Source organism: Nestor notabilis, unplaced genomic scaffold, assembly GCF_000696875.1.
Source record: "Nestor notabilis isolate BGI_N333 unplaced genomic scaffold, ASM69687v1 scaffold408, whole genome shotgun sequence".
NCBI lineage: Eukaryota > Metazoa > Chordata > Aves > Psittaciformes > Psittacidae > Nestor > Nestor notabilis.
The window spans coordinates 35,087-57,394 of NW_009941242.1; the positions used below are offsets into that span (position 1 = coordinate 35,087).

General features: G+C 38.2%; 1 protein-coding gene across 1 annotated transcript in view; it reads right to left on the minus strand.

The window, feature by feature from the left end:
- Positions 1-22,308, minus strand: part of ARHGEF7 (Rho guanine nucleotide exchange factor (GEF) 7) — a 73,385-nt gene that overhangs the window by 25,322 nt on the left and 25,755 nt on the right. Inside the window, exons 7-12 of the mRNA XM_010020764.1 lie at positions 22,116-22,211; positions 15,768-15,890; positions 4,618-4,756; positions 3,688-3,747; positions 2,562-2,708; positions 610-696 (exon numbers count right to left, since the gene is read on the minus strand). Of these exons, the coding sequence (XP_010019066.1) occupies positions 610-696; positions 2,562-2,708; positions 3,688-3,747; positions 4,618-4,756; positions 15,768-15,890; positions 22,116-22,211 (652 nt within the window). The remainder of the gene's footprint in view (positions 1-609; positions 697-2,561; positions 2,709-3,687; positions 3,748-4,617; positions 4,757-15,767; positions 15,891-22,115; positions 22,212-22,308) is intronic.

The following is a 22,308-nucleotide window of genomic DNA, read 5'->3' on the forward strand; positions in this document are numbered from 1 at the left end:
TAGCATCTTTTTCCATCCATGTTGGATAAAGCACCGGCCAAAAGCTCTGAAGTATGGCACAAAGCTAACAAATTTGATTGTCCACTTAAACCACCTAATGCAACACCGTCTCAGATAAATCTGAACTAATAGTAGGCAGATAAGATACGAATCCAAAGATGAATTTTGGAACGTAATTGCTTTCAATTAAAAAAAAAAAACAAAACAAAAAACCAAAACCAAAAACAAAACCCAAAACACACAAAATCAGTTTGTGACTGGCTGTGGTTGATCATGTAGGAATCCCAAACCACTAAACCTCAGCATTCCTTCAAGCAGGCATGTCACTACTCAGGAGAAAGAAACTGCTTGAAAGGCTGATTTACAGAAGTAGTCAGAGCAGGTGAAATCTCTGGCTCTTTTTAGAACTGTGTTGCAGTTTTTCCCTTGCTAGCGCAGAATTTTATAAAACAGATGACCAGTTCGTATTGCAGAAATTACCTTTTATCTTTATAAATGCATAAGCTAAATAATCATTCCAAGTTTCCTGTGAAATATCATTTAGAAAAAACTAAACACCCTTCCCCTCCCCCAACATATTTATACACTTATGTACATATATTAATTTACCTGATAGATAAACCCACTCATTCTCGGGCTGGCAGACAACATTAGCAAAATGTTAGGGAAGAGAAGAAGATACCTTTCATTCTTTTCCTTATCAAAAAAAGAAAATGAAAAGGTAAATACAACATCACAAGCCCCCTCCCCAGTTTTTTTGTTTTATATTCTAGAAACTAATACTAATGTTACTACTTCATAATTACTCAACAAATATTAACTCCTGGCAAAATTAACTGTCTGTAGAACTTAAAAAAAAATAAATCAAAGATAGAATTATTTGATTTTCTATGTGAAAATTGATAGTAACACATGTCTATGTTTCCTCCTGGAGAGTAAAGCCTAATAATTTAAAATAAAAATTTTATAGTCTGGGTGAAATATTGACCTTATTTAATATGATAAAAACTGTTTTGCCAATTTCAGCAAAACCAAAATTACACATTAGATAGATTTTGTAATATGAATTTAGATGGATGCTGTTACAGTGATGTCAAGACCATGGTGTTCCAAATTGGAGAGATCAGATTTTTTAATTATGTTGGATTATGATCCAGAGTACAAAAAGAGTACAAAAGAAAAGTAATACTGCTTATATTCACAACAAAAAGCCCTCATTACTTGGTTATGGTTTTAATTTGCTGCTTTCACTTATGAAGTTGTCCTTTGTGCTTTTGTTTGTGGATATTTTTATGGGAGGAGAAGGTTCTCTCTTACATCTACCACTACAGACAAACAACGAAAGAGAGAAGCATTAAGTTATAATGTTTTAATGACAAAACAAATATATCCATTGACAAAATCACTGTCTCAAGACCTTAAGTCCTTACCAAGTTTCAATGTTTCTGTTTTTCAGTAAACATTTAAAAATGTCTATATAATTTTAAATAAATAAAATTAAAAAAAAAAACAAACAAAAAAAGAAAACCAAAGCCACGTGCTTTTGCACAAATGAAGCCATTCTATACTTAGTCAAAAACCTGTAATGCTATGTAAAAACTTCTACAAGTCCTTTAAATTTGACATTTAAACTTGTGATGAGAGTGGGAGGTAGGGTGCTATTTTATTGTGTTTTAAGAATTGACTGCAGAAGATGCACTATCAGCTTTACTGAATCTTCTTTATTTTAACACCTAATAAAATATCTGGAAGATATCAGTTGCCAATTTTTTAATTATTCAGTTGCATAAACATTTTTCCTCTTTCTTCATATTTATAGACATTTTTGTTCTAAGGGAGGAAACTGACTGAATGAGGTTGCAACTCCAAAGCCCCCAGTAGGTTCAAAGCTTCACTGATTTTACAGGGAATAACTCGCAGCAAAACCATGTCTGTAATCTGTAGAATATTTCATTTCTGTTGGCACTTGCTTTTAAGATTATTTTAACATTATTTCTGGTAGGACAGCATTTTCTTTGTGTGCCTGGATGTTTTTAAAAAAATCACCCCAGACTTCATAGTGTCACTTTAAACTTTCTAAGGTCTCTTCTTACTCTATTTCTCCCAAACTACCTGCTTCTCAAGCTTGTATTTCAAAATCTACTACTTGAGCCAAGTGCCCAAAACAGCTAGTGTGCCTTAAGACACCTTATAATACAAACCCCGTAATTACTGCTACACAAAATGATCCTGTAACATAACTACATGTGAAAAATCTTGTTTAATTATGCACTTTGAAAACGGTCCTGCAAAATCATCTTTTCTGTATGAGAAATGTCTGTAACTGTCTGTAACTGCTATATTCGGTTCCGTTTCAGTAAATTTTACAGATGAGACCATCCATCTTCAAGGAAATTTATTCCAGGCTTTGTAATAAAAGCTTTAAATTAGTAGAGAAAGATTTTAGTCTAGATTAGTACTCTGAAGCATTCTGCTTATTTCTGCTGCAAAATGATTATAATTAATTTTCTTCAAAATGAAAAGACTGAGAAGATGAGAAGGAAAGATGAGAAGGAAATTACCTCACTTCCAGCACACTGAATCATGACCTGGGACATGTAAATCACATTGCCAAGAGTTTTAATATCCTCTCCCTCCCAACAACGGATAGCTTCCGTCAGTATTTGTAGTTCTAGTTCTTTCCGTTTCCGTACTTCTTGACATTGTGCCTAACAAACACAGGGAAAAACACCATCTCTATCAACTCTATCAATTTGGAGCAGGTTAAGAGGACAAATATCTCTACAGTTGTATTTACTGCTGTTTGTAGTACGGAAGACAGCACCCAACTTGCAGAATTTCATTTAGATGACTACTAGCAGTATTTCTTAAAAAAAAAAATAGTTGTTTTGCTAACTTGAACATTATTCTCTTTTCAATACACTTACTTCAGTTACCATTCCAAATTCATAGCCATAGCTCTGTTTCTCAAATTTCTCCTTCCTTTACATTTTAAATTTTTTTTACTTCTAACCACAAATTGCTAGGCTCAGCAGAAAAAAGTAACACAGCTCTCACAAACAGATGTGACCATACAACAAAGCACCTATCTTTAGTAAAAAGAGCTATGCCAATGGTGCAAACTGGATATAACCTTGTGTTCCTGTTCTTATTAAATGTCTTGATCTGCTCTACCAGCTGAACTCCCATTCATTTGAATTTTTCTCAGTAAGAATTGTTTTCTCTTGTTTGTAAAGCACCCAACACAATGGGATCCCCAAACCAAGAACTAGAAAATGTCAGGTTACCACCAGCACACAGCCCTAACAGGAAGCACAAAACATTGAGTTTGGTTTAACTGAAACTGCATTAAGTATATGCTTGCTGCAGCTCAATTACTGTAAAGAAGTTCTTACTCAGGACACTAGTTATGCTTGCAATAGTAGAAAGGTAAACAAAGCACAAGTCTTAGGGGAGACCAAGAGGCAGAAAATGCTTTGAGTGGCTCTTACATCAATAGTGTATTTGCTGTAACTCCCCAGCAAATTACTATCCTTAGCTCAGCCCACAAACAGTATCAATTTCCAGGCTTTCATGAATTTCTTACATGTTTACAAAAAACTTCACTTTTTAAAAGCAACAGAGGGGGATGAAATTCGAAAATATTCTACTTAAAATATATTATCATCTATTGTTTATCACTCTTACAGAAAGGTTTTTGAAGGCAGTCATGGATTTCTGAATATCTGGACGATCCGGATGATAATCCTAAAAACAATGGAGAAAGGATTTAGCTCTAGTAAACTAAAAAAAGGTTTTAGATGCTTAACTAAAACCAATAAACAATTCTTTAAAAAGTAGTAAACTGATCTGCTCTCTTTTCACAGCCTTCTTATTCTTACATCAAGCTCTGGTGGTCTTGCTTGTAGTAAAAATGAAGACACACTTGTATCATCCCTATTTAGGCTTAAAATAGACCCAAGGCAGTTTTACAAGTGGATAAAGAGATTTTGAAATCCTAATAGGAAAGTGTTTATTTTAAAGAGTTTTTTTGGCATGTTAGCTTTGTCACAAACTAAATTCCTTACAGACTAGTATGTTCTGACTGACAAACCAAATTGTATGACAAAGTAAAGACCCATATGCTTTCTATTTCTCTCTGTCTCCTTCACACTCCGAAAATCTAACCTATATAATGCAAGGGCAGAAACAGTAGCTCCTCAAACGCTTTCCCATACTGGAAAGATAAATCTTGGACAGTGTTCAGTAGAAACCAAAGGGACTATTTTGGTATTTGACACACTGAGGTCCTAAAATTAAAAGCAGCACACCTTCTAAAAGAAAAAGTAGCCTCAAGTATTATGCAGCAGATGCATTCAATCTCAAGACAACCTAAGACCCTGCAAGACTCTTCCAGTAGTAAAGATTAGCTTCTCTGGCTAATTTAACTGTAAATGTTTCGCTTTTACAGGAAGTTTTACTTGCACCAAGTTTTAAACCATTGCAGCCCATATTTCAGAAGGCTGATGGAAGAGCAAACAAATGTAATTTTGGGTCCCATCATGTTTGACATGTACCTTTAAAATAATTGTTGTGAAATCATCATTAAGCTGGAACATAAATGCTGATAAGATATACCTCCATGTGCCTTTCAAGTTCTTTGAGTAACGTGGGGTATTTATCCAGACGCATAAAAGGTTTGCTGAGGCCCGTGGTCAGTACAAGGATCCCAGGGCTGTTGGCACCTTTCACCTCCATGAATTCTCCTAGCTCCTCACTGTGTACACAAGACATTTAAGCAAATTAAGATTAAGTTACCAAAACAATTAAAATTACATCGCATTCTTCACTTCAGTCTTTCATCCACAATGAATTCTGCCAATAATACAAGAGGCCAAATAAATCAAAAAGCAATTCAAGCACAACTTCAGTGCTGCAATCAGTTTCTGCATTAAATACAGGAACAAAGAAATTTGCAGATTTGGGGTCCATCCAGGGAACAACAGAGACTGGATCAAACCCACAGTTCTAGGCAACTGATGCTGAAAGACAGCTCTTAAATGCTACCTCCCATCCAAGCAACGATTATAGAATAAAGCCATTCACCCTATTACTCTAGTAAGATGACATGTGACCTTAAAGGTGGTTTACACAAGTAATACACAAGCATAAATGAGTGAACGGCTTCATATTTAATCAAGCATCGATATTTAAAGGTGTGAGGCACTAACGGAAAAAACAGAATGTTTCAGAACCTTTTTTCCTCCTACACTTACATGTTCAATGACCTCACCTCACACATCCAAAGTGTTATTGCAAAATGACCAAATAACCAGCCTTACAAGTGGTAGCCTCATAAAAGAAATAAGCAATCTATTCTCAAACAAGTTAGGGTTTCACTGAGGGCCTACTTGTGCAACATACTTGTTTTGACAGCAAAGCTGCTGTAAGCAATCCATGCTTTCCAAGCATCATAAATTGCTACTTCCCCACACAGACACTTTTTCATATTTGAATCATTTCAAAGAACTGCCCCAGCCCCTCAACTCTTTACATTAGCCCAGTTACAAAAACAGCACATCCAGGGAATTCCAGCTCACTTTGCTATCAAGGAAACTTAAAATAGGTACATCTTCTGCTTCCTTGTAAAGCAGGGATTTCAGAGGACTGTGGTAGAGGACATGCTCCATGGGGAACGGAAGGGAGAACAGCACCTGAGCTGATTTCCAGGCTTCAGAAAATACAAGTTGAAGACAGACAAAAATCCAAATAAAGGAAATTCAGAAAGCTGCTTATTAAAAAGATAACATTTTCTTGCATTCAAGCTGTGTTGTTCTAGATGTCTGCACATGTGGTTGCTAATGTTTTGAGCCCTTGTTATGGCAAATTAACTAGTTCTCAAAAAAAAAAAAAGAATACACAACAAAAGATACTATTCTCATGTGACAGTTGTGCAAATTCTACTCTAAAATATCCTCAAAGTCATTACATCCTACTGATTATTAGTACTACTCCCCAATAAGGCAGAATTACTACTTAAAACATTTTCCCCTCCCTGGTTATTGGCATAGTTTGATTTGTCAAAGGAAGCCTTAGCCAGCTACTAGATTCAGAACTTTTAGAAAGCATAAAACACATTGTCAAACATCAAACTGCAATAAGGAAGCAACACTTGTACATTGTGGCCACATTAACAAAAAGGGAAAGGCAAGAACCTCCAAATCTAGGGCAGTGTTTCCTTGCAGAAGTGAAAGTAAATCTTGACCTGCTCAATTTCAATAGGAAAAAAGCACTAATAGGACAGTGCCATAATCCACATGCTCAATTATCAGTGAGTCATGGATTAAGACAAAACAGACCTCCCTACCTCCCCCAAGACACACACACTCCTTCACATTTCACAGCCAGTGATACTTTGCTTATCAATATAATTTGTCTAAACAGATGGAGTAAAACAAAAGCATGAATCATGACCTTCCCAACTCAATGTAAGTGCTCCACCCACCATCCCACACAGATCTCTCCTCTCCTAGCTGCTAAAGCTTCCCTAAATGTACAGAAGAGAAGGTATTTTTCCACAGAGTTTACTCCAATAATTGTCTGCAGGTTAGTTAATTGGCATTTACTTACACTAAATTCCTTAAATACATCCAAACACCGTTTCTGAATTGTGTCAGGTACAACACAACCTTATGCCATGTCTTCTAGAGCACTCCATCCCCATTCTACCTAGGCCTGGGCACTCCTCTGCACACATACTTGGGCAATTTCTGCTGCGCTGAACTGCAGAGCCCAGAAAGTGGGTGAGGGAATTGCCCAACACCCACTTTGCATTTTAAAGGTGCAAAAGAGAAGGGGTGTGCACACTTGAGAATGTCCACAGCTCAACCAGGCAGACCCTGCTATATCCCTCTCAAGCAACATATGTATCAGTAACTCCAGGCCTCCTAAAATCAGCTTCTGACATGATGAGGTTTTAGCCAATACTCAAACCCATTGAAAAGCCTCTTACAGTACCTTGCACGGAAAATTATAATAATGCAACACAGATAAACTCAAGTACTTTTCTAGCTTAAATTTAAGTCAAGCTGGCCAACTCTGAATAACAAGAGCCCGAAGACCTACTTTGCTTTACACTTTCTTAGTCACAGCACTTACACAGCATAAAAATCATACCAGCTTCAGAACTTGACAACTGATCCTGGTGGCACCCTAAACAAGACTAAGAATTTTGACTCATGTTTTGGGTTTACAGTGTTACCAGCTACTTATTCATTGAGGATTTAGGCTGATTCACCGAAACACAAAGCTGCACATCTGTGGTGTGGTGGCATGTCCTCTCCTCCTCCTGACTCAGCTAAAAGGGAAAAAGCTGTTTCCAGCGAGGTGATGAGGCAGACAAATGAAGGCATGGTGCCCAGGAAGCTTTACCAGCGTTCACCTGTGAAAGCCCTTCTGTCAGAAGGCACTCAGCTGTTTTAAATTTCAATTCACTGTGTATGTGACACAGATCACATGCACACCACTGCTCTTTTTATTTTATCCATTAACTCTTCATGTAAGCATTCTCATCCATGTCAGGATCATAAAGCTAAATTACATATGGCATTTGACAAGCATCTTCATCTATTTTATTTTAAGTGAAAGATACATGCTACAAGATCTAACAGGAAGGAAACGCTTAAACATCCTTCACATTTTGTTTTCTTCAGCCGGGCACCCAGCCCCTGCTGCCAAACTTCATCAACTCTTCCCTTTCACCTTATCTGCTGTTCTTCCCCATTGTTCTGAACAGCGCTGATTTTGACCTTAAAATTACAAAGAAGCAAAACCCCCCATGCCTAATTACTCTAATTACTGTGGCCATCTCCATGCTGCTGGGTGCACACAAATGCATTATATAAATGGCATTTGCTGAGCTAATCTGCTAACACAATGCTTGTGCTTCTCCCCCTCCCCTATTTTTTTTTATTTAATGCTCTAGAGTAGGAGGAACATCGGTTACCATTTCACCCAATTCACATTTCCAATTTTCATTATCATTGTTCCATTTCTTCCCGACTTCAGCATTATGTGAACTAGACATGCAAGGAAAAAGGAAAAAACCTCACTGTGGCCTGAATGAAAATCGACGACTTGGAAACCTGAAATAAATACCTGAAATTACCTATTTTCGCTATCTACTCTGCAATGCCTTTAACTAAACACACACTGTGATTACGCTACTTGCAGCAGTTTCCAGGCCATTCACTGATCTTCGTTGTTTATCATCTCCTTTTTACTTAATCACAATATAGAAGCCTACAGAGCTAGTTTAAACCTCAGCCCGCTTGAAATGTACACAAAGTCCTGAAAAACAGGCTTAGCGATGGCATCATCAGGAAGCCTTTTACACAAAGCAGCGTTAATAGGTGCAATTAAAAATGAATGGCGTAGTTTTCCTCCCAACATTATCAAGAGGACAATGTTTTCTTTCATACACTTCAGTGCTTCTCTCTGACAAGTTTTGACATGACAGCTTGTTCAAACTCTAGTATGAACACACACACACTCTTTTAATTCAACAGTACCCAAAATTTTGTCTTAACAGTTCCATCATGCAAACCCCACTAGCAACCTGCCCATCTTAAACCAACCTGCTACCTCTGCAGCTTCATGGCAAAGTGGATTTCACTTCACCTCAAAGGCTTAAAGTGTACATCCTTCATTTACTCACAAAGGAAAAAACACAATACAGAACATAATGGGAACGTTTACGTTCAATAAAATATGGGTCGGTTAAAAATACTGTTGTAATATGACAACAGTTCACAACTGTTTTTAAATTAATTACAGCTTAAAAGTCAGTGTCATTAGCTTAAGGGTGCAGCTGCTTCACCAAAGACAATGGCTCTTTCATGTCACAGTTTCTAATTGATGCCTGCAAGTACCACACTCTCCCAGGCAGTATATGCTAAATAGAACTCTAGCCCACAGCTAGGCAGTATGCTTTAAAGGAAGGTATCATTTAGCTGAACAGGAAAAACTTTAGAACAGTGAAATCACCAACTTAGTCTTCACTGGCTAAATAAATAGCTTTTCAGAAAAAGGCAGCTGAGATTTGACTTCACTACTAGCATCATTTTACAGAATAAAATGCAGAGAAGCATACAAAAGTGCTATGCTGTGCTTCATTTATCCTGAAATTGCGAGCTGAAAAATTCTTCCTGCTCCAGACTAGCTAGTTCACAGCTTGAAATATTTCAAAGGTCATCATGAAAAGTGTCTTTAAGCCTTATTAATATATTCAAATCTTTCTTAGTACAGCTGCCTCAAAAGCTGGAAGTCAGAGCGGGGGAGGGAAGAAAACAAGTTCAGATGTGTCTACAGTAACAGAAGGTTAAAAAAGAAAAAGCTATTCAAACTTGAGGAAAGCAGATCCAGGAACTAAGCCATATAAAATCACAACTTACACTTCTGAAGTAGGTCTCTGTTTGTAATAGATGGAGCACGAGCTATCGCTGCTGAGGGGTCTGAGGACTGCACACAGGCATCGCATTTTGAGAGCGCTGTGGCACAGCTTGGCTCAGCAAGCCCTCAACAGTAGCTTTTAACTTCCTAGTGCTAAACTTCCCGGTCCAGCTCCTCTCCCGGGGACTGTTGCTTGGCGTATGACATCAGCCTGCACACTTGCAGGCTCAGGGATGCACCAAAGTGGGGGAGGCACAAAGAGTTTTCTGACTCAAGCTGATCTGTATTCTATGCTCCAGTTACTCGAAGTAATTGTGATGTTTCAGTTCCACAAATTTTGTCCAGACTGCTAGGTCTAGTGGAGAATATGCCTGGGACATGTTATCTAAGAGAACAGAAGAATCCAGCAGAATTAATGTTTGAACAAGCAAAGATTTGTGAATAGCCTTCTTGCAGCTGAGAACTGGCTCGACACTTGCCACTTGGCAAAACTGAAAAAGCAGGCTTATATTACTAATGTTTGGTTTCCTTTTCTCCAAATTAAATTTTCTTTTGGAAGCATTTTTCTTCCATTTTGTTTTAAAATAAACACAGTGCTGTTAAAGTAAAAACAAAAAAACTTACAGCCCCTCCCCAATAATTATATACTTAATGCCAATTACATTGGATCTGTATTCTCTGTATTTCTTCAGTAGAGTTTTACGACCACTTACCAGTGTGGCCTGTTAGACTTCTTTAAAATTGTTATCCACCTTTCAGTGAATTCTGTATTCAGTTATCTTTCCTCTTGTCATTTTGGACACAGTCCACAAAGTCCTTAATCCTAAATTCTTGGGCAAAGAGGAAATCTCTTCAAGAAGCCTGAGGGTACTCAAGAAGGACTTCAGGGCCTTGGGGCAACTGGCTCAGGGCTCGGGAGCCCAAGTAGTGAGAACATCTTCACTGATGATCTGGATGAGGGGACTGAGTACACCTTCAGTAAATTTGCAGACACCAAGTTGGGTGGGAGTGCTGATCTACTTGAGGGTAGGAAGGCTCTGCAGAGGGATCTGGACAGATTGGATTGATAGGCTGTGGTCAATGGTGTGAGGTTCAACAAGACAAAGTGCCAGGTCCTGTATTTTGGCCACATACAAGGCTTGGGGAAGAGTGGCTGGAAAGCTGCTTGGCAGAAAAGGACCTGGGGTGCTGATTGACAGACCTGAACATGAGCCAGCTTGTGCCCAGGCAGCCTGGAAGGTGAACAGCATCCTGGCCTCTATCAGCAATAGCGTAGCCAGCAGGGCCAGGGAAGCGATCATCCCCCTGTACCGGGCACTGGTGAGGCTGCACCTCCAATACTGTGTTCAGTTCTGGCCCCTCACTACAAGGGAGACATTGAGGTGCTGGAGCAGGTCCAGAGAAGGGCAATGGAGCTGGTGAAGGGCCTGGAGCACAAGTCTGATGAGGAACAGCTGAGGGCCCTGGGAGTGTTTAGTCTGGAGAAGGCTCGGGGGGACCTTACTGTTCTCTACAACTACATGAAAAGAAGCTGTAGTGAGGTGGGTGTCGGTCTCTTCTTCCAAGTAACAAGTGACAGGACAAGAGGTAACAGCCTCAAGCTGTGTCAGGGGAGGTTTAGGCTGGATATTAGGAATAAATTCTTCAGAGAAAGGGTGATCAGGTATTGAAACAGGCTGCCCAGGGAAGTGATGGAATCACCGTCCCTAGAAGTGTTCAAAAGCCGTGTAGATGCCCTCAGTGACATGGTTTAGTGGTGGCCCTGGCAGCCCTGGGGTAATGGTCTGACTTGATGATCTTAGAAGTTTTTCCCAGCCTATTGGATTTTATGATTCTATTCTTTGATTCTGCCTCCTGTTTATCCTTCCTGAAGTTTCTCCTTGCACTGAACCTTGTGGCTCGTGATCTTCCCCCAGGTAGGTAACATGTCACATTCCTGGGGCTCCTTACTCCACTGCAATTATGCATTTCAGTACCTACTGTCCAAATGTGGTTTTTAATTTGAGGAAAATTCATTCTTTTACAGCTTAGGTTGTTCTTCCTGTTTCTTTTCTTAAGAGAAGGCAGGCTGTGATGAGAAGTACACACAAGAACCAGTGCCACTTTGACTAAACACTACAACCTTGAGGTACCTCTCTCACCAGCTAGCAAAATTCTCTCCTATAATAGCACCTATTATTATATTGGATCACCTTGGACTTGAACTGACATCTTCAAACAAAACTATTGCAAATTAGAAATAAACCTCTTAAAATGAAGCCAAAAAGGCATGACTGTTACCAAATAAAGTAACTAACATAAGGATTGTGTATAGTGGCACTCTAGCTACAATGAGAGAATGGAACAAGAACAACAAAATAAGAGGCAGTGGTGAAAACATGTAAAACACTGATCTCCACCAGAGCCACTATCAACAGTACCTGGCAAACTCCACCTCTTCAGCTTTAGCCACTGACTTTAGACACAACTACAAGACGTGATGACAGACCTAAGGAAAAACAACTTAATTCTTCAAAACTCTTGATTTGTTACACAAAGAATTTTAATTCTGGAAAAAAATATGCAACAGCTCTGAAACAACTCCTGAGACACAAAGTACCTATCAAATTTCAAGACTGTAAAAACTGGAGAAGTTATGTTGAGTACAGACTAACACCTGGATAAAACTTACAGGGCCACAACTGGAATCAAGAAGAGAATCTGTTCCCAAATTTCATAGCAAGGGTTCATTATTGTTGTGATTATCAGAGGTAAATACAACCTCAGAAACACGCAGCTCTGGAACCTGATCTCCTGTATGAGTTGTATTAGGTTTTATTCCGATTTCTTCATATCTCAATCATACTCATTTCAATAGCTTGACTATTGATTATCTTAAGGAAATTAAAGATGTTTGTGGCTTTGAAGATCTGAACATGAAAATCTCCCATAATAAATAATCCCTTTCAGCCTTGACTGTATTTATATTAACATGCACATACATATGAACATATATGTGCACCTCCCTTATTTTGTACTAACTGAATATAAGCCCCCATGTTGCTGCTACATATGATCAAGAAGCAAATGACAAAGAGAAAGAGGAAACAAAGGCTGGCATTCATACTGAATGGCATTTAAAAAATGCCATTTTAAAAAGGGGGTGGAAACAGGGAGGTGAAAGACAGCCACATTCCGATTGAATGCCCCTTTTAAATATCCAGCCCCATCCCAAGTACTGCTATTTAGAAACGACTTCCCAAAATGCTGTTCAAAACCACTTTTGACTAGAAGTCCAAAATAATTCTAATATCCTCCTGTTCTATCTGTACATATGCATACATACAGAGTCTTTACCCTGCTCAAAGAGCATGTTTGATACCTCAGAAAATGCCATACAAGAACCTCATACATGTAGTATTCCATCATACATGTAATAATCCATCAAACCAGATGACTGCTTACAAGTTTGATGTTACAGTGATCCAACTAATTAAAGAAAATATAAAGTTAATGCTTGAGTTATAGCAAATTTCCTTTAAGTTGTTTTTAGCAAGTGACAGTAAAACACAATAATAAAACTAGCATACTTTCTAGAATGAAAAACTAAAGTAGAGGTAGTTTCTGAAGTTTTACCTAGAGCAATTATCTAGGAGATTTTTTGGGGGGGTTTTTGTTGGTATGGTTCCCACAAAAAGCAAGTGAACTTAAACCCCCAAAAATACTATTTTTGTGATACATGATTGATGTAAAATTATCTGCAAGGGTTTTTTGTAGAAAGGCTTTCAGAAGCAGTTAATGCACGTGTTCAGTTTATGAAGTACATAGAGTTCATAGCAAAAAATAATCTGCTGTAGACAGTAAAATTTATGTACCAAATCAAACTCCTGCAGACTGTTCTTTTCTCTTCTATAAAATACTACTGAAGAGCACAGCTGTTACAAGAATTCAGCAAACACCCTTTTCTCTGTCATATTTTTGCTGCTTTTAAAGCACACATAATGCTTTTGGACCCTCTTCTAAAACTGTACCACAAAACCAGCCAACAAATCACCACTGTTTCTAAAAAGTTTTAAACTTCAAGTCCTTGACGTGTCTAAAACTCCAGTTTAATATTATCTAGTATTAACTGCAGTGTAGTTGTTTCATAATTATTACAATCGTGACTATCCTTAAACCTCAAAGTAATTTTTACATTAAGGTTTATGAAGGATGCTTTTACATATTAAAAACATCTCAGTTAAACAGACACGGAAACAGTTCAGAGTATTTTCCTTTTCTTCGAGCCTTCAATCAGGTTGTTATTCCTCTCTTTTCCTCTACCTTTAAAACAGTGTAACTAAAAACTTTCTGGCCTTCTGAAAGAAAAAGGTTCAGAACTGCTTAAAGCCACCTTCCAATTTCTTCATGGCAGATGTCTCAAGCAGAATTTTTAAGTCAAGCCACTTGCTACCTACAGCAAAGCTGTTCAACAAAAATGAAGGGCTTGGAATACCAAACCAGAGGTAATTAAAAAAATAAAACCAAAACCAAAACAAAACAAACAGAAAAAAAACCCCAAACCAAAAAACCCCCAAATACCAACAACCAAACAACATAGGATTCTGTTGACTCATGCATGGCAACACAATAGCATTAAACAGAAGCTGTTTATCACAACTTTTCTCCCCTTGAGCTATCTCTTACAAACAGTACAATTGCTTTGAACCTACTTCCACATCCCAGTCACTTAACTGCTCTATCACACTGACTCCACCAGGATTTGATACAAAGCTGACTTTACAGGTCAGAAGCTGAATTTTTCTTAGGAAAACCTACGCATGAAGCAATACAGAGAAGAAATGCTTCTCTTCTCCATTTGCAGAACAAACAGCTTTAGTTCCTCACATTTCTACCACCATTTTCTCAGACATGTCTATGGAAAACACCATGTGTTTCCCAAGAGTTCTGAAAGTTAGGATAATCCTTTACAAGTATCTGCAAATCTTATGAAAACATAGATCGTCACTTTGCTGTCACTTATCCCATCTATAGATTAAATCCCAGACCCCTGTATGGAAAGAGGAAAAAGGCACGAACAAATGAAAAGATATCTAAGACCATTAAAAACCCAAAGGTGTGGATCACCCACACATTTTACCATTTAAAGAATATGGTACTAGAAATAGGCCATCTGAAAGAAAACAAACACTAAAGAGTTTCATCAGGGGATTTAAACCTATTTTGTCTTGTTAAATTGTAATGACAAATAAAACCTAACTTTATGCCTATTTTGCAATGCGAATTTGTAGCTTTGGTTTTTCAAACTGGGCTTGGAACATAGTTACAAGTCTTACTAACATACGTGATAGTTCATAGTATTTGGTAGCTAGAAGGTTTTTTTATTTATAGTATTATGAGTAAAGCTCACAAATAGGCCACATAATGTTGCTGTTAAAACAAAATGTGAGTTCTTGGAAGAAGCTAACAGTACAGAAAACAAATCAATTGTGCTTCTCTTTGTTAAGGGAGTTTTAAGAACATTCAGAGTATCTTTACTTTGGTCCATCACAACATAACAAAAAGGAGGAGGGTTGTGAAGCAAAAAGAACACATCTTGATAGAACTATGTCTAACCTTTCAGAGAAGGTCATGGTTCTGTCATGTATCACAAGCACGTATAAATAGCTCCAAACTACCAGCTGCTTCAGCACATACTCATAAGGAGAATACACAGCAAAAGTTTGTGCAAGCAGACTACTTTAATCAAATTCTGGCCTCACTCTTCCCTCAAGGCAATACAGGGCATCTTCTACAAAAATTCAAGGTCTGTCCCAAAGCTGAACAACCTACATCATATTAACTCAGCATCCTACTTCTTACACGCAGGAAATACTAATCCCGTAAACTTGGAAAGCTCACACTCTCTTCATATCACCCAAAAGTAAAGCTAAGGATATAGCCTGACAAAGTTAAGTACATACAAACACAAAGGCTTTCACAGGTCTATAGTTATCATTTACAGTTACAATTTGCCAACTGTCCAAAAAGCCTACTAGTAATTAGGTCAATTATGCCAGAATTTCACAAACTTATTTTGATCTTGACTTTTTTAAAACCAAGATGACAATCACTAACCTTTGCTTTACATACCCAGAGTCCCACATGCATTCTTTAAATGAGAAAGTTCTCCCAAATAGTTAATAACACTGCCAAAAGTGACAAGCTGGTCCTGATCACGCGGAACAGCTTTGTGTTGTTGGGGGTTTTGTCTCTACCATATCAAATGTGTATCAAAAAAGATATTGCAGCTTTATAACACAAGTGTCTTTCAGGTAGTTTTTCTGTATCAGACTTAAAGGACTGCAAGGTAAACGTACCTGTGTTCTGTGAGAACATTTACTGCTGATGGATGGTTGGCACAGTATGCAAGGTATAAGCTTTTCATTTGTGGCATCAAATTTAGAAAACATCCTCCAACCCTCTGCTGAGCTTCAGGCAACCTAAAAAGAGAGTAATAAACATGAGATTACTGCAATACCAACCAGACACAGCAATAAATTAAAGCTTGGAAAAGCAGTTTATATGAGGAGACTGACTGGTTGTGTTTGGTTGGTACATTTTGTTGGGGTTTTTTTATAAAATCAACAGATAGATTTCCATGGCCATAGACCAGCAACCAACACCTTTCTCCTCCTTTACAGCTTCAATCCTGTAACTGTCAGGCCTGATCATGTCACCACAGTATAGGCAAAATATGGTACATACCTGTAAAATGGTCATTCAGAATTTATTCCACACACCACCCCCCCAAGAATCAGTAGTAATTAGCACCTTCTTTAGGAGTTGATCTTCAGTCAATATATACGTTACAAGTTTTCTATCCACTTATATATGCCATGTCAAATCTTAAAATCAGTACTTCAGCACTTACAGACAAAAATTGAGCAGTGTCAGGATTCACTCCCTCTACCCCACACCAGCAGATTATAGGCTTAAAATATTCATTAAGAAGATCCAAGTACCATATGAAGCTCTGACAGCACAAATACAAGCCAGTTACAGTGCAGCAGCAGGCTGTTTTTACACTCTTGTCACTCCTCTTGCTTTTTAAGAACTACAAAGCACTTTTATGTTGGTTTGTAACCAGGGCCAGAGTGCTGCTTACCACCATTAGTACAAAAATGCTTTCTATAATGCTTACTTTCTTCATCTTTCATGACTGAATGCATCACACATGCTAAGCAGTGAAGGAAAAATCTCACAATTCTGTTCAGAGGAGCTTATTTTGTCTAGCATTAAATTATGCTTCAAAACAAGTCACCTCAGTGACTTTGGCAAAAAAAGATGACTTGGCAAGAGAAACGGTATTTAGAAGAAAAGCTTACTTTCCACACAGTCTTGATGAACCTAATCAGTTTTGATCAGGTTTGTCAGAGGAATTTACACATATTTGTTCATATAAATAAGGGAGAACAGGTCATGAAGAAAGTCATTATGAATATACACAGTGTATTTTTCAAAGGCTTTTAGCAGAAACTGTCATCTCAAATTGCAGTAAGAAAATATCTGGAGTATAAATATCTGCAACTTGCTGCGTGACACCAGCTTAGAACTGGTACAATCAGCAGAAAGTAGAAGTCTAACTTCTGACTTTGCATCTGTGTGAGCAGGGGAAAAAAAAAAGAAAAAGCAAAATGCAACTCTTCCAGTCCCATTGTTAGTATGTCCTTAAGCTGCATACTTCAGATGCAAATAAAAGCAAACTCTCATACTTTCTCAAAATCTAAAATAAATTTCAAATTAAACAGAAACTGATGGGAAGATGCATATGCTCTAACCAGCCATACTTCCTTACTGGTACCATATCATCACTCTCAAAACCACTCAAAAATATCCACACTAGATTGCTTCCTATGTGACAAAGGATAAATTGAACAAAAAGTGAGTAATACCATAAGGGTGTCAGAAGGGATGAAATCCCTCTTATTTCTACAGAGAAACTCTCACTTGAAGGGCTAAGCCTCTTCAGTAGTAGACTGTATGGCCAACAGCCAATTCCAAAACCCACACTTAAGTTAACCATAAAATGGGACGCTGAGTTTCCATCAGTCCTAGACCACAAGCTTGTTCCCAGCACCTTATCTAAACCCACTGTACAACATGGCAAGATGAAATGTTTCTGTTTCTCCATACATTTCCTCTCCTCAAATAAAGACTGCATCTCTTAACCATGTCGAGTCTTTGCTTCTTTGCAAGATCAGACAAACAGTGGATTTTTGTTGTTATCTATTTAATGACTCTTAAAAATCAGTATTTCACACTGATCTAAAGCTAGGTAAGTTCTCAGAAAGCACTCAACAAGCATACTTTTGGCACAAGGTGTTTCTTACTAATACTAGTTCTCCCTAGAAGACTATGGTTTTTTGCTTTAAAGATTTTCTTTAGTTGTCCTGAACAGGTATATAAAGTTTCTAAGCATAAATATTTAATATATCTCCCAACAGTGAGAGATGCTCTAGTGAACTTCAGTGGAGAAGAACCATCCGGTTTCCAGGATAGCCGCTCCACCAAGGAGGGAATGTTCCCATCCTGTCTTGTCCCACTCCTTAGGTTTTCTCATAGTAGTTAAAATTCAAAGTTCATCCCAAGAAATATTCCCCCAAATTTAAAAAAACAGTAAGTCTGTCTCCTACTAAGCTGTTCAGTGCTTCTGTACGGTGTGGGAAGACCTCTCAACATGAAGTCAGAATTGACTGACTGTACAGAGGTTCAAAACGTGAGGCAGGGGAAACGCTTCCTTATTTGAAAACAGCACTCACTATAGACACCTAGAAAATGACAGTTGAATCCCCACTAGCACATCATATCATATACACTGATCACACTGGCAGCACTCCTTACATTAAAGGCTCAGGCCCATATTTTACTGTTGGCATCTTTATTTCTTTCAAGAAAAGTTTAAATTCTGAAATCAGTGGAGTGACTTTTACAGGTATTTAGAGGAAAACCTGGGGCATTCCCCAGCATACTAAGGGAATGCTATTCTTACAACCTTCCAAGCAGCATTCCCTGCCTAGCAGCTGGCCCCTTTTGATAAATCTAAGCATGAGCTAATAATGCACTCTTCTGAGTAATAGATGCAGCAAAAGTCTCAAACTCTGAAGACATACTCAAGGCATATAACTCAGTACTAAATACTAAGGAGGCCCCAATAAAAGTTGCTGAAAACAGTTAAATTCCCTTTTCATACTGTAGTGCTCGGGTGGGAGGGAGTGAATTATGGCTGTTCTCTCCAAGTAGACATCTGTGTCTTCTCAGTCTGCTGTTCTTTTAGCAGAATGAAAGACTGACATTATTCTCTTTTACACATTGCACATGCATTGCATCTTCATACTGCACATTCTTTGTTGAATTAAGATAATTAACAGACTTTCTGACGGGACGACAACTCATCCCCTTTTGGCTTTTGTAATCCATGCATTATTTTCAAGTGTTCTACTATTTTTAGAGGAACGATTAATAACTTATCTATATCTCCTTTAACTGCTGGAAAAAACAATTTCATGCCTACCACCACATCATATAAACTTTTTATTATTAATGTGTTCAGAAAAGAGCCATAGTTAATTTATTTTAAAGTTGTCATCCCAATATTCTTCTCATATTTGATACTCTAATTAAAAAGGAGTCACATATAAATATTTATACATTTATATAAACGATAGCTTTCATTGTAGAAAGGCCAAAGACATGTTTTAATTTCATTTACAGAATTAAGAGGACCATAGCAAAGCCTCTGCTGGTGTACACATGCTACAGGCATCATGATATGACTACATCTAAGCTACCTAACATAATCTGCTTGTTAAAATTACACCCAGCAGCTATCAGTTCTGTTTCTCCAGACTTAAAACAGGTTCCCACTGCATGATAACTTAAGAGAGAAAGAAAATACCTTCTTGCTCAATTACACTTACTTTAGTGATTCTGATCAAAGTAAGCAATCAGAACTTAAGCTAGACTGGCAGCCAGAGCAGTGACATTAAAGAGTATCTAATTCTGTCCTGTATGTTTTGAAATAATCTGCCTTAGTTTTGGTATCAGTGGACATTACAACATTCCTGGAAAGGCTGTGGAAACCATGATGAATCCAGACAAATTAAAACACAGACAAACAGAGGCAATTTTAAAAGAAAAGTAGGTAACAAAATATAAGCAGCACTGTGTTTTCTTTTTGCAAGGAAAAGATCAGATGTCCCTAAATTTCACTTGACTGCATGGTTACCAGAAGACTGTCACGCAGCAATCTACATCCCTATATGGATATATACAGACTTAATCTGTATCTGCACTCCAAAACCAAACTTGAGAATCCTGATTAGCGGTTTGAGGGTTGGTTGGATTTTTTGGTTGGGTTGGTTTTTTTTGGGTGGGGTGGGGGGGGAGAAGCAGAGATTTGTTTTTTGGGGGGTTTTTTTCAGGGTTTTTTTTTTTTGTAGTTGTTTTTTTTGGTGGTGGTGGTTTTGTTTGGTTTGGTTTGTTGTTTGTTTCGGTTTTTTTAATTCCCATTCCACTTCAGGATTATCCCACAACACAAAATAATCTGCTTGTACTCAAACACAGAACAAGATAAAGAAAAGCAACACAGTTACTTTGACTGCAAAAGCAGGGACATGAAGAGAGGGCAAAACCCAGATACAGTTTTATATAGGGCAGGGATGCGGGTCTGTGATACTACCTAAAAGACAAAGACAATCAATGCCTTCAACTTGCTATAGAGGAGGTTGTACCTAAGCAGTCCATACTGGCCAGCCTGTCTCTTGTGCCATTCTCCTCAGACACTGAGAAGTACAGCCACAGACTAACAGCTTCTACTCCCAGGTGAATGGAAGATTTCATTTTCTTTTTGAACAGGAGACGTTTGTTCAATCTCTGGTTATAAAAATACCCGAAGAACAAGAGAGATCACCTTACAGACACTGACTTTGTTTGTTCAGAGACTCCTCTGCTGTGTGAGCAGAACGGATCTTTAGCACTGGGTCACAGATTTGGAGAGAGTCCTAGAGCACCAGACCACCTTCAGTCTTCAAGAGACTGGAGCATGGAGTGCTCTTGCCCTGTTTGACTGTCAGAAACCCACCCTTTGCAACTGAAGACTCCAAGAGCATCTCTCTGCCTTGACAGTTACAGATCTTTTACATCCATCAAAAGAAAGTGCACCTGAAGCTGACTAGCAAAAAAAAAAAACAAATAAAAAAAACCACACACCCCCCCCCCCCAAAAATCAACAAAACAAAACCTAAAACCAAACCAACACATGCTTTTGAAGCAGATCAAACAGAAGATTCTCATGCAGTGATAGTCAGACTCATTTCATATGCCACTTCTACTTGGTAAATGAAAAAGAGACATCACAAAAGAAGAAGTAACCCTAACAAATCTGTCTGATGCTGCCCAGTATCCAGGCAAGCAGAGAAGTGTTCCCAGCCCTGTGACAGATGGAGCACCACAGTGATACTGCAGTAGAGGCCAACCTGGACAAGTTCAAAGAGGACAAACCTTCAGCAATGCACCAGAAGAGCTTCAAAGCTGAGGGCAGGGTGGCACAAAACTGAAACCAAACCACATCCAAACAACTGCTTCCCCCAAACACAAAAAGCACCCACTACAGCATTATGTGTTGTGAAAAACACACAACCCACCTTTTAGCAACACAAGGATTAAAAAAAACCAAAGCAGTGCAGGCAAGAAGAAAAGCATCAGAAAGTTTCTGTCACTGCGGTACATGCCAGGATTTGTTCAGAGAAAACACAAATGACAAATTGACTCAAGAGAGGTGTGGAATTCAAAAACACATTCAACTCTCACACCCAAGAACACAAATTCGTCGAGCAAGGTAGGCTGGCAGCAGTACAACTGGCAGGACATTGGCATTTGGTCATTCTGACATGTCAAGTTAGGAGAAACACCACACCGGATGCTGCAGTATGAAGTGCCTGAACGATTGAACTCTAAGTTCTCTGCCAAAAATAAAGTAGAATGATAAATCTATTTTCAGCCCAGGAGCTACTCTGAGTTTACAGAACAGGATCACCAGCCAAAAAACCATGGCAAAATTACAAAAAACAAGCCAGTAGGGCAAGCATTCTTCTACATGATAGGTATTATGATGGATTAGATTCAAAACAGAAGGAAGCTGGACACTCAAGTCAATATGCTACGATGAAAACTAAACCGAAAACACAGTTTAGCATGACTGGTATATTTATGAAATAAAATAACGCAAAATATTTGCAGTAACCCTTCAGTAACGCTTGGCATCTCCCGGCACATTTTTATGACCACTGTTGTTCAGGATAGAATACTAAGCACAAGCATTCTCACACAGCCTCCTTCATCCACGTCACTTACCCCTTCCTCTATCACAACTTAAGCTCCCTTCATTCTTCCTCTTACTTTAAGGAAAGACTTAGAATTTATGCCTCCTAAACAAAAAACACCACTTCCTCTATCACTTCCCCACTGGTATGCAATTGCATCCTAGGGCCAATATCTATCCGAACAAGCAGTGAATATATTATCCAAACATTTATTACTGTACTGCTGTAGCAACTATCATTGAAGTGAGAGGAACAAGAATTATGTCAAACAACTACACAGCAAGTAAAATAATTAAAATAGTTGCTTGTTAGAATTTTACAGTTTCTGGTATGCATAGTACTTACTTGGTGCATTCTTCTAAAGACTGTACAAGCATTTGCTGGAAAGAACTTATTTCTTCCAGGTTTCCCATTAAGTATGAAGTATTTGCCAAGTTTAACCTGGAGCCAAAGCAAATAAAAGGTGTTTAGGTTTGCAGTTATTGACTAACTGTGCTTTAATAAAAGCTACAACCTTAAAAGAAAATGCTTACTGGTT